The sequence below is a fragment of the Hipposideros armiger genome, unplaced genomic scaffold (genome assembly GCF_001890085.2).
Source record: "Hipposideros armiger isolate ML-2016 unplaced genomic scaffold, ASM189008v1 scaffold_0, whole genome shotgun sequence".
In the NCBI taxonomy this organism is placed as follows: Eukaryota; Metazoa; Chordata; class Mammalia; order Chiroptera; family Hipposideridae; genus Hipposideros; species Hipposideros armiger.
This window is the reverse complement of record NW_017731350.1, coordinates 4,266,915-4,279,777: the sequence shown is the minus strand read 5'-3', so window position 1 is coordinate 4,279,777 and position 12,863 is coordinate 4,266,915. Positions and strand designations below refer to the sequence as shown.

The 12,863-nt window shown below is 35.4% G+C and overlaps 1 protein-coding gene across 7 annotated transcripts in view; it reads left to right on the top strand.

The window, feature by feature from the left end:
- The window catches only part of NCOA1 (nuclear receptor coactivator 1), a 216,426-nt gene that overhangs the window by 124,779 nt on the left and 78,784 nt on the right, over window positions 1-12,863 (top strand). For all 7 annotated transcript variants that reach the window (XM_019648257.1, XM_019648425.1, XM_019648505.1 and 4 more), the window contains 3 exons: window positions 1,213-1,318; window positions 7,255-7,421; window positions 9,652-9,749. In XM_019648257.1, the coding sequence (XP_019503802.1) occupies window positions 1,230-1,318; window positions 7,255-7,421; window positions 9,652-9,749 (354 nt within the window). In that variant the 5' untranslated portion in view covers window positions 1,213-1,229. The remainder of the gene's footprint in view (window positions 1-1,212; window positions 1,319-7,254; window positions 7,422-9,651; window positions 9,750-12,863) is intronic.

The window sequence follows — 12,863 nt, the reverse complement described above, 5'->3', positions numbered from 1 at the left end:
TCCTCCACAACTAGACTGAAGAACAAAAAGACAGCAACTTGTCTGTTCCCCTTCCCCCAGTTCCCCAATAAAAGTCTTTAAAAAAGAAATGTGCCTTTTTGGTTGCATGAAATAATAAATTTATGATTAGAATTTTAAGTATTATTTATACACTGAAAGAGGATATGACAATCTTTGGTACTGAGAAAGTGCTAGAAACGAGTAAGTTTTAGGACTAGAGAAAAAGGATTTACTCAGACACATTAATTAAAGCCATATGAGCGATTCTTACGGATCTCAACATTCTTTATAATAAACTTTACCAGTGGGCTGCCAACATGTAGTGCTATAGTTGTTTAATAATGTTAGAATTTAAGGAAAGGTTAAAGGTTTTTTCACATTTAACCAGGGTAGATGGAGTGAAAGAGAATGGAGAAGTATATTATTTGGCCTTGATAAAATCCCAAAGATAGTAATAAAGTGTAAGGTCAGGGATAGTAGGATTCTGAGCTTCATTAGGGATTCTACAGAGAGTAGTGGTGGATAGGGGCAGATCAGAGGGGATCTTTAAGTGCAGCCACTCGCTGACACAACATGTGAGAGAGAGTGACCTGGTTGGCGTGCGAGGAGAAATGACTTTGTGTTCTCTGGCATTTAGACCAAGATCCTAACATAAGTAAACATTTGATCTTGGTCGCTTAACTACGTAAACACGAAGTTAGGAGTATAGAATTCAGTTATGAAGTACAAAATCTAGTCCACTGCTTTAACTTTGATCATATATGTATTACTTATTTTCCTATGAATATAAAATCCAAACCTTATGAGTAGATGTTTTAAATCCTTTTCAAAGTAGAGTCTAAAATAAATAAATATAAAAAATAATTTCTCTGACTCCCACTTACATTGTTTTTAATTTACAAATGAAAGTGATGCTTTTCTCTGAAAAAATATGTTTCTCTTCATTCTAACTGTTTTTATCCTAATTGATCTGTGATTTCATAAAGGGTTATTAATTTTATTTTGTAAATACAAAAAAGAAATTGTAAAAGCACTAAGTAGCTGGTACCTCCTGTGCTTTTGTGTAGACATGGGTGCTCCTGTGTTGGCTTCATTATCTATTCATTGAGAGACTATAGTGTTTGCTTATTTTCTAGCGCTAGGAGCTTCCTCCTCCCCTGTGGTAGGCAGTTTCATCAGGGTAGATGTCTTATTGTTGTCCTTTCTTTTTAGGTGTGAAGTTTTTCAACATGAGTGGCCTCGGGGACAGTTCATCCGACCCTGCTAACCCAGACTCACATAAGAGAAAAGGATCACCATGTGACACGCTGGCATCAAGGTAGGAACACTCTTTTCTTAGTCTCTTGCTGGCAGAGCTGCTTTATCATTTCCATGGCCACGTTAGAGCTGTTTCGTCTACTCCAAGTTGACGGGCCTTTCTGAGTCCCCCACTCAGCATCCCCTCTTCCTTCCCGAGGGCCCTGCCACATGCTGCCCCCTCAGTGCAGCTTGCTCCCTCTAGCTTGCCTGTGGTCAACACCTACATGTCATGCAGATGCCAGCTTGGTCAGCACTTCCTTAAAGGGAGCCTTCTCTTCCTTCCGTAACTGCTGTGTCATATCTCCCTCACTCGTGTGTCTCTCACACATATTTTTATAGCTCTAATCCATAATTTCAGGATTTTAGTAGTTGGTGTGATTATTGAATGAACCCCTGGCTTCTCCACTACATGCCAAGCTGCCATTTGGTAAGGACCTTGTCTGTTCTTTCTCACCATTTCATCCCTAGTTCCTAGCACAATGTGTGGCTTACACATAATAAGGGCACAGTAAATATTTGTCAAATGAATAAATAAACACATTGTCTTTAACTGCTAGCTTAGAACATTATGGTATTAGTGGAACTAGGAAATATATTATGATATCAGGATTTTAAAGAATGATTATTTGTGGAATTAAATATTTGTATGTTAAAAAGCATATGATCACTTTAAATAGGCTAAAAGAGAAGTATTGCTAAGGAGACTCAGAAAGAATTTTAACAGGAGAGGCCACGGCTCCAAGCTAGAGAAAGAAAAATGACTATTTCTCTTCCAGCTCAGACTGTCATAGAGAGATGGTAACCTAAGTACTCACAATCAATGGTAGGTGTCCAAATGCGAGGACAAATGTTGATATCAAGATACAATCCAGATTTGTGTTGTCAAAGCTAATGTTCTTTATTTACCAATAAAGTTAGTCCTTCTTCAAGGAAAACTTAAGGATAAGTAAATAGAACTAATGTCTTTTACATTTAATTTTTTATTTGGGGAAATTTTTTAAATCTCTGAAAGGATAGAGACTAGAAAACTGTATATACCCACCATATATAATTGATAATATGTTGCTGTATTGTTAGTATTCTGTTAATGTTTTATCATATTTGAATAGTCTTGTTCTAAGTAAAAGTAAAATGATTAAGAATAAATTGATTTATCTGCAACCAGTTCCTCCAATCTCATTATTAATTATATATGTAAGTACCCATGACTAATATAGAATGTTTATTAAATTTATATATTATATAATTCTGTATGTATTTTTCTGCAGAATACTTTTTTCAGCATGGATCTGGAAATATAAATATACATAAACTTATTCAGCCCTGTTACCTTTTGATTAATATTGTATTACACGAATGCACCACATTTGAAAAATCCATATCTCTAACGGATCAACATTCCCTTATAAACAACCTTTTTGTTACAGATTTTTATTCTTACAGCCAGCACAGCAGTGAGCATCCTCCTCATACACACCTATTTTATACGTAAGAGTTTCTTTAGGATCTGTGCACATTTTTATGTTAACTAGGCAAATGACAAGTTTTGTGAGTTCCTTTTTTCTCACATCCGTACCCACACTGTTTTCTCCTCACTTTAACTTTTTGCCAGTCTGATGGTGTGGGGTTACAGTTTTAAGTACATTTTCCTGATAACTAGATAGGTTGATCATAATTTTTCTTTTTTATTGTCCATTGTGTTTTCCTCTTCTGTGACTTTCCTGGGTGTGTCTTCTGCCCATGTTCCTGCTGGGTTGTCTGTCCTTTTCCTTTTTATTTGTAAGAGTTATTTTTAATTTTCTAGTTAATACTCTTTTTTGCTTATGCAGATAACTTCTCCCAGTCTGTTTCACTCTATTTATGATGTCTGTTGACACACCATAGAACTTCAGGTTTTCACGTGTCAGCCTTTTTAGGGGGGCTTGTTTAAGAAATTCTTTCTCTACGTCAATGTCTTTAATGCAGTTTTATGTATTTTCTCCTAATACACATTTAGAGTTTGAATTGATCTGACATTTGTTTTTGTATGTGATATAATGTAGGCACCTAATTTTTTCCCCCCAAATGGAGTATCAGTGGTTATGACCGTTTCCTTTCTTGTTTCTGTGCCGTTACCTTTAGTATAGAGTATTGACCAAGTCTCTGCATAGATGGGCATCTGGTTCTGAACTTTCTTAAGACATTCTCCTTGATGGGGGGCAACAGGGCAAGTCACACTTGTTATTTTTCAAATTGTTTCCCTATTCTTCTCTCTTTACTCTTCCATACAGATTTTAGAGTCCGTTTTTGAAGTTTCTCCCCTGAAAAACATCCTGCTGGGTTTGGGATTAGAATTTCATTTACTTTTATAAATGAAATTAAGGGAGAGTTGACAGTTTTATTTTCTCGACTCTAGATTGTAGAGTGTTCTTATTTTATGGAAATATAAAGGCTTTTCATTTATTCAAGTCTTCACTGTTCTTCAATAATAGCTTATAATTTTCCCCATGATTGCCTCACCCATCTTTAGTTAGATATATTCCAGGGTACCATAAAATTTTTACTGCTTTTAGGAATGATATCATTTTGTCTATTGCATTTTCTAACTGGCAGTTATTTATGTATAGGAATCTTAATGATTTAGAAGTATTGATCTCATATCCATTCATTGTTCCAAACTTTCTTATTTATTTTAATGGTTTAGCTGTAGATCTTCTTTGATTTGTGTGTGTATACATAATCACATCACAAATATCAAAATTTATATTTTTTTCTCTTCTTAAATGTCTTAAGATAATTATCTTTGTATGTTTGCTTTAAAAATATTCAAAAACATCTTCAGGTTGATAAGAATGGGCTTCAGGTTTTAAAGTGATATTTTTGATGTGGTAAACTGAAAATTTGTGATTTTGAAACTGGTTGAGTTTGTGCATGAACCACCTTGTAGTGGTTTTGTTATTAGATGCTTTCTCCCCAAACAGACTGTGACCTCATCAATCATAAGGAGCGTATGTCAGACCTCAAGTTATTGCCAGCCTGTGTCCAGGGGCCCTGGATAGGAGAGTTTCTCAGTAGTATTGTTTGTTGGGCCAAGATGTCTTGTATCTCCTTCCTGTTACCTCTTCCCCATTCCTTAACCATTCTAGGAGAATGAGGATTAAAATGCTAATGTGAAAATGGTGGGTAGCCCTGCCTTACACTTGTTTAACATTTCCAGTTCAACTCAGCAGGTGCTTAGTAAATGCCTGCTGTGCCATGTGCGTGATGTTATAAGGGTGTAAGTGGAGTGCGACATGTTTTCCACCTTCAAGAAGCTTACAAATCTGTCATGCTACTCATTCTTCTTAAGCCCATCTTGGCTGTCCCTTGCCTTGAAAATAAATAATCGTAATCAAAGTGATGATAGTAGATAACATTTATTGAGCTGATAGTATACAAGTGTAGGAGCATGCCAGGAACTCTGCCAAGCGTTTACCATGTAATATCTTCTTAATCCTCACAAAACCCAAAGAGGTAATTCATGTAATGACATTATCTCTGTTTTACAGATAAGGAAATTGAAGCTTAGAGAAGTTAAGTTCTTCTTAAGTAGCTCATCCAGTGTTACATAGCTAGTAAATGACAGAGGAGGTTGGAATTTGTGCTTTTAAGCAATGTATCATGCTTTTTATCGTGGCGTGAAGGGGCCCTTGTGATCTGGCCAGGATCTCATCTCTTGCCCTTTGGTTTGTTAGCATCTGTGGTTTATCCATATTTAACTTCTTACAGGTTCTTTAACTTGACATTTTCACTCTCACTTTTTTACCTTTGAAAGAGCTGTTGTTTTTTCTTTCCGAAACCAATCTCTCCCAACCACTAAGTTTAGACATCTTATTTTCTAGGCCTAGGGGCCATCTCTGTGTGCTTCTGTTGTATTATAATATTGTCACATAGTGTGATAATGGCCTGTTTCCTTTTCTGTTCTGCTAATTGGGGGCAAACAGGACACAGTACATGGTTATCTGGCACATAATAACTATAGAAGCATTTGTTGAAAAACTAACAAGTTGAAGAAAAAAAAGACACATAAGCAATTAACTCATAGTAGTATTAACTATGCACTATAAGTGGAAATAAAGTGGGTTAGTGAGAGGAGAAATGTAGGTGGCCCAAAATAATAAAGAAAGCCTTCTTTTCCATTAAGGCAGAATTTTTTTTGTCATCTCCACCTCTCCTTCAGTTTTGACTTGATTTGAATATAGCTGCTCTCATTTTCTATCCTTGCTTATTAGTTACTTCATTTCATGGTGATTTTCCTAGTCTCATTCTTAAGTCCTTTTATAAACAAGTCACCATTTCATTACTTTTAGCTTCTTGCTTCCTCTGTCACCTCTTGTCTGCCTGTCCTGCCTATTCTATCACTTTTCTTTTTCTTTTACTTTATAGTGGTTTCAAGCACTTCAATTTTACACAGAAGTTAATGTCAAAAACAGATTTGGGAGTTTCATCAAGTAAATCCAATTCACTCTTGTTGAAATTTAGACCCCTAGATTTAAACAGGGCATACTTTAGACTGAACCTACTAAATAAGTCTGATATCAATTGGTGTCTCTAACATAATAGCAGATGTGCTCCAAAACACTATCTGGTTGCAGATCTAGAGTTCTCTAAAGCCTTAGATATATCAAAATGTACGTAGCTCATTGTCTTCATGCCCAGGTTTCGATGTCTTGGTGTGAAATTTGTCAAAATATCTTGCTGCATGTACTTGCTGTGGAAGTTGTAAGAGTTTTACTAAGTAAAATGGGACTAATCCCTTAATGAAAGATTTAAACGATAAAGACAGAATGTGTGATTGTTACAGGTTTAAAATTTGGTTTTGTTTTAGGATGTGTACCATTTAGTAGTATTTTGTTTTATGTAGGTAAATACATTTGATTAGTTGAGTTGGTTCTTTAAACATATTATGTTATGTAAATGTTATTGCTTTTATAGTCTTTTTTATTAAGAAAAGTAAATGGTATTTTAAGTGTTGCCAATTATGAGCTTTTTAGCAACCTTTCTTTCCCTCTTTTCACCTTTTTTTTTACCACTTTTACATGCAGCCAAATGATTTTGATTGCTACTTATAAAACAAAGAGCTACTTGTGAACAACCTTTCTTATTATGTTAATTTATGATAGAAAAATACCTTTGAAAGTAATACTTCACTGTCTTTGTATGTGTTCCCATACAGCACATTGCCTGATGACTTGGCTAAGTAAGCCAGGGATAAATACTGGAAAACAAGAATAAACAATATTCATTCAATATATTTGAGTGAATGTAAAGTGCTAGTTGTTTGTACTGTTATCCTTCTCATTAATTTGCTTTAAGATAAATTAACTTTGATTTTATTATATTTATGAGAACTTATAAGTAGATGGTATTTTCATTTTTTTGGAGCAAAGTTATATACTAAAGGTTTTGTTCTCTGTACCTGTCTCTAATTATTGATTTATTATTATTTTTATTTTACTATTTGGATGGGTACTTTTTTTCTTTTTGATGAAGTCAACAAGTAGTCTAATCATTATAAGAATCAAGAGTTTATCAGATTTCTAATTATAACTTATTTGAATTTGAAAATTTAGATTTTCTATTTCAAGGAGTTATTACTTAGAATGTAAAATAATTCCAAATGCAAATAGTATATGTACTGTTTGCATCCGTTTAGTATCTACTATTCATTGGTTATTAAAATAGTCACTGTGTATGCATCCTTGAGGAATACATCTGTGGTATCAGTCATTCTCTGTATGTATTTTAGCCAGAATTATTTTCTGCACTTTGGTATTTTGTAGTATCTGTTTTTTAGATGTGCATTAGTTTCCTAAATCGGGATTCATTTTCTGGATAAAAATAGGTATCTCTCTAAATGTGTAAACATTCAACATTTGATCAGAGAAGGAAATATAGTGGTAGAACTACACTAACTGGATTTTCTTTGTGTAACAGCACTGAAAAGAGGCGCAGGGAGCAAGAAAATAAATACTTAGAAGAGCTAGCTGAGTTATTGTCTGCAAACATCAGTGACATTGACAGCTTGAGTGTAAAACCAGACAAATGCAAGATTTTGAAGAAGACAGTCGATCAGATACAGCTAATGAAGAGAATGGAACAAGGTAAAAAAGAAAACATGGCTTTGTGCATTGTTATTAAGATATTGACAATATGTGATTCTTTTTTATTATTAAGAAATGGCATTGAACTACATAATTTTATTAAAGAAACATTTTTGTTTAGATGCTGTTTATTTTAGAAAGTAAATCTGAGAGCCTTCTTATTACAACAAAGTGGCTTATGAAGTTAGCTTGAAAACTAGTTGGGCAGAGTCAGGAAACAGGTGGTTGTGTCCAACCCGAGCCTCTGACACCGAGTTGAAGACAGTCACTCAGTGATAGGAAAATCCCTCCATCTGAATAATAAGCTTGTCCCTGCCTGGGCTCTGGAGAAAAAAACCCTGGTGTATTTTTATGGTTTATATTTATACTATCCATATTTACTGGGGACCCCACACCACACAATCCCTGGGTCGCCTACCAGAAACAAAAGCAAAGCACTTTGGAGAATCACTCCCTCACCCGGCCCCATAGGATTCCCAAAGAAAAAGTGCTTCTGATCCAAGGTGATTTTATGCTAAAAATTTATATGACATATGAGGGAATAATCTGTGGTAAGAGCACAAATAACAAACAGAAGAACTAGACCCAGAAAGAACTTAAGATTAATAGCAGCAGTGTGAAAAGACTACAAACAAATACATTTAAAATGATTAGTGATATGATTTTAAGAGTTTAGAAGCTGGACAATGGCAGTTAAGTGACAGCTGACTGAGCAGACAGGAGAGACTAGTGCTGTGAGCCTGTAAGTGGAGAGCCAGCAAGAGGCATGTGGTGCCTTTTTGATCTCATAGCCCTAAGCCGAAGGTGGGAGGATTCCTTTGGAGGAACTTGAACAGTCCAAAGAAAAAGACACACAAAATGATTCCCAAATGAGAAAAAATCAGCTCCTCGCCTTGCTCCCATGCCTCACCCAGTCACAGCTTTAGTTCCTCACTTTTTAATATGAATAAAAGTCCAAATATTTGAGGAAAACCTGTTATAAAAAGAGAACAAACTAAACAAACAGAAAAGAGGGAACTCAGAGGAAGCAGAGACAACACAGAGAGCAAAAGAAAATTTAAAACAACCCAATAGTCCCTCAGAGACAAAAGGAAGATATTTCATCCCTCAGAGACAAGAATAAGATGATATAAAATGAAACATTCAGAACTGTAGCCAATTAAAAATAGGCACATGAATAGACATTGCTCCAAAGAAGACATGCAAATGACCAATAATAAGCACATGAAAAACATGTTCAGTATCACTAGCCATCAGAGAAATGCAAATCAGAACCACAATGAGATACCACTTTACACCCACAAAACAGTAACATGTTGTTCATAAATCATACATATGTAGTTTAAGTATAAAAACATGCTTAGAAATTATCATGCTGACCTTAGAATACTAGGGACAGAGGAGAAATGGTGGCAGCTTTAGCTATATTTGAGGCGTTAAACTTATTTAAAAAGGAAAGACGTAAAGCAAATAATGTTAACATCTGTGAAAAATGAATGTTGGCCATGTGAATGTATGCTATGTCATTTTCTGTATTTTTTTTGATGTTTGATATATTTGATATTTTAAAGTAAAAAATGAATCTATATTCAATAATAATACCATATTTGGCTTCTGGTGAACTAACTAGTTTGAGAGATTAGAAACTTTTATTTAAGTATGATGCTGCTTTAAGATGATGGATGGGTTATTTCAACATCACCTCACAAAAGAATTGCAAATCACTTAGCAGTTACAGTTTTATCAATCAGATCATCATGACATGAATGTGAAAGGTTAGCTAGTTCATGCAGACTCACAAAAGGAAAACTCACACCTTCACTCTCTCTTCAATGGCAATCGATCAAAGCAGAAAAGGAAAATGCAGGAAATAATCATTTCCTTACAGTTTGTTCATGTCTTAAAAACTTTTGGTTTAGATATTTTTTTTAAAAGGCTGTATTTTGTACCATTTTTCTTAACTATTTGAACGCTGGACGTGGTAGGTCAGAATTCAAACCGTCTTACTGTCCCTTATTGCTTATATTATTTGGGACACCTTACTTAACCTTTGTGACCCTGAACTTTATCATCCATAAAATAAGTATAATTATGATTAAATATGAAAGTGCCTAGATAATAAATACATGTTATTTGAATCTGAAATGAAGTGAATCTGTGTCTTCTTAAACTTGGTATTATGGAAATGAACCCTTTTTGGATGTGTGACTTTTTTGGTTCTTCATTATAGAGAAATCAACAACTGATGATGAAGTCCAGAAATCAGACATCTCATCAAGTAGTCAAGGAGTGATAGAAAAGGAATCCTTGGGACCTCTTCTTTTAGAGGTAGCTGTTCTCGTTAACTCAGAAAGTGATCAAAATCTTTGTTCTCGCCAATTTGGTTTTTTCTTTATCTTCTTTTGTGTCTTATATCCAATTAATACATTATAAAACAAAGTAAAGGTTTGAAGAACTTCAACAATTATTTTATTTTGGAAACTATTTTGACAGTTGTTTCTATTTCAGAGTTAAATGTGAATAATGAACATAAGAAATTTTCATAAAGGCGTTCTAGTCAGATGTAAAATGAGGCCTAGTATGCCTTTGCCATTTATTTCTGTGGTGGTTGGAACTCGTTGGGAAAATAGAATCATTGAGCTAGCTAGTGCTATCAATCTGTCTACTGTAGAATTTCACTTTTGATAAGGGATGCCTCACTTTATTGAAGTGTTTTCCTGAAAAGTTTCCTGACTAAAAATTTGTTGTTTATGTAAATATTGTAAGAGAATGTACTATTTTAACAACCCCCTATCAAACTTTTTAAAGAACTTTTAAATAGGAATTACTTTGTAATTACTGTGTAATTTTCACCCCTGCTTTTTCTCTTTAGCCTGCCCTCCCTCTGTTCTCAACACAGATGTTTTGTTTCCAAGCAGGCTCATCACCTTAAATGTTCCCTTTCAGACGCAAATGTTTAATAACACATATATATGTGTGTATACACACTTAGTCCCCACGGTGTATGCTTTCCTCTCTCTAGGCCTAATTTTATTTATATATATGTTTATAATATACATACGAGTATATGTATTCATATACATATATTTATATTTTATATCTATAAAGCATATAACATATATACGAGTACTTTATATAAATTCTCCTAATTCTCCTTCCCTTATCGTACCTCAGGACCCTCCTTTCTGGTGAAGTCTTCATAACAACTCAAACTCATATAGGTCTCTTTATTTTGTAACTTCTTTATACATTTTTTCCTCTTACCCTAACTATTTCTAAGTTTTTGTATTAATCATAATTCCCTCTGCTGACACTGCTGATGTGAGAACATTCACAAAATTCAGTTCTTGCTTTCCTGGGTCCAGAAGTATCATGTATTCTCTTTGCTTCACCTTTCACCTCTGTAGTGATAACACCCAAATATGTACTTCTCACTTTAACCTCTTCCCATACTCCACTCCTATGCTTTTGACAGGCTACTAAATATTTTTGACTCTCCTATTAGCAACTTCTCCCTCAAAATCTAAATTCTTTATTTCCCCTCCAAGTCATACAAGTACTTTGTTACTTTAGACTATTGGTTTTTATGACTTTGATTAGGGGAGTGAGCAGATATTTTTTAGAATTGTAAAACATAAAAGACACTGGCCATTGAAACGGGATAGAAACTACTCTCCAAGCCAGTGCACCCACATATAACTGGAGGAGAGGGAAGCCACCTCATGTAAAGGACTCTGATTTTTCTGTTATATTCTTTTCACAACTCAAATTGATTGCCTGGCACATGACTGCATTTTGGAAACAATATTGAAACAAGTATAGTAAAAATGTTAATGGTAGACTCTAGACGGTGGACATACAGATACTCACTACAAAATTCTTCCAACTTTACTGTATTTTCAAAATGTTTAATATAAGCTGTTAGAGGAAAATGAAGAAATAAAAGTACTTTCGGCTCGTTTCCCACTTCCTCCCCATCCCTTCCTCCCACTTGGCCCCTGTCACCATCTCACCGCTTGGTTACACTTGGGCCTTTCCTGGGGACCTGGTTTATCCTGGCTCTTACCACTTATCTCTGCTGTTCTGCAGGGCGTTAGCTGACTAGTCTTTTCATATCCCTGAGTTTCCCTGTGGGGGTTCTGCCTGCCCTTTTAGTGCCTTCGCTGTAGAACTGGCCTCAGAACTTTGTGTCTCCTTTCAATTTATTAATATTTATTAAATTTGTTTTCTGCATGTAATGTCAGTTGAGATACTGAAGAAGTATAAGGTATAGAGGGCCTTGAGATTTCTGGAGCTCTGTAGGAGAATCCTAGTTTCACCACACATTCTTCAGAAACCACAGAAATCAACAAGGAGAGCAAATAGATTATCCACAAACTGAATACAGCACGACTGAAGACGGAATACTACCACTACTAGTACTTTAATTTATATAAACTTTTGTTATTGCTGTATGAGAAACATCCACAACACTTTAAAATTCACAGAAAATGACAAGAAAACATCCTTTCAAAAATGGTATAAGAAGAAAACAAAGTAAGATTTTTTTTTTTTAGCTGATGAAATTATTACCCTGAAAACCACTATGAATCAAAGGAAAATTGTACCATCACATTACACACAAACTAAATGACATTAGGGAAGCATTTTCAAATATGAAAAAACACGCCCAATCGGAAATTCCAACAACTCAGAATAGAAATATATTTAGGTTCTTGACTCCAAGGAGCAAATAATATTTTTATTTAGGAGCTGTAGATCTATGAAGCAGACTATCAAATAGAGTGACCACATTTTACGAACTTTAGAGTGGCCTCATGGACCACCTTTCTGTCCCACAACCCTGCCTGTTTTCTAAACTCTACAGAGTCTAATCCAGAGCAGCCGAGAGGAGGCCGTAGAAAAGCCACCAGGAGGTTGTCCATGGAATCATCCAGGCTGCAGTCTAGAGCTGCACTGTTCAGAAAGACAGCCCCTAGCCACGTGTGGCCATTCAAAGTTAAATAAAATTAAAAGACCAATGCTTCAGTCTCACCAGCCATATTTAAAGGGCTCAGGACGCACATGTGGTTAATGGCTACTGTATTGGACAACGTAGATATAGAACATTTCCAACATTGCAGAAAGTTCTCTTTCGCAGTATTGGCCTAAAGGGACTTGCTCAGATGGAAGATCTGGACATCTGAAAAGTAACCAAATATCCACCATAATATAAGAAATTCTCACCATACAGTTTCCAGATTATTCCCTCCCCCACCCCCCACCCCCGCCTGTTTTAAACATCAGATAAAGGTAGCATGAGTTAAAAATGAAGGTGTTCGGGCCGGCCGAGTGGCGCGATGGCTAAGAACTGGCTTGGGATGCCGGAGAGCCCCGGTTCAGATCCCACATATGAGGGCCAGTGACACTGCCCTCTACAGCTAAGATGCTGAACAACAGCTC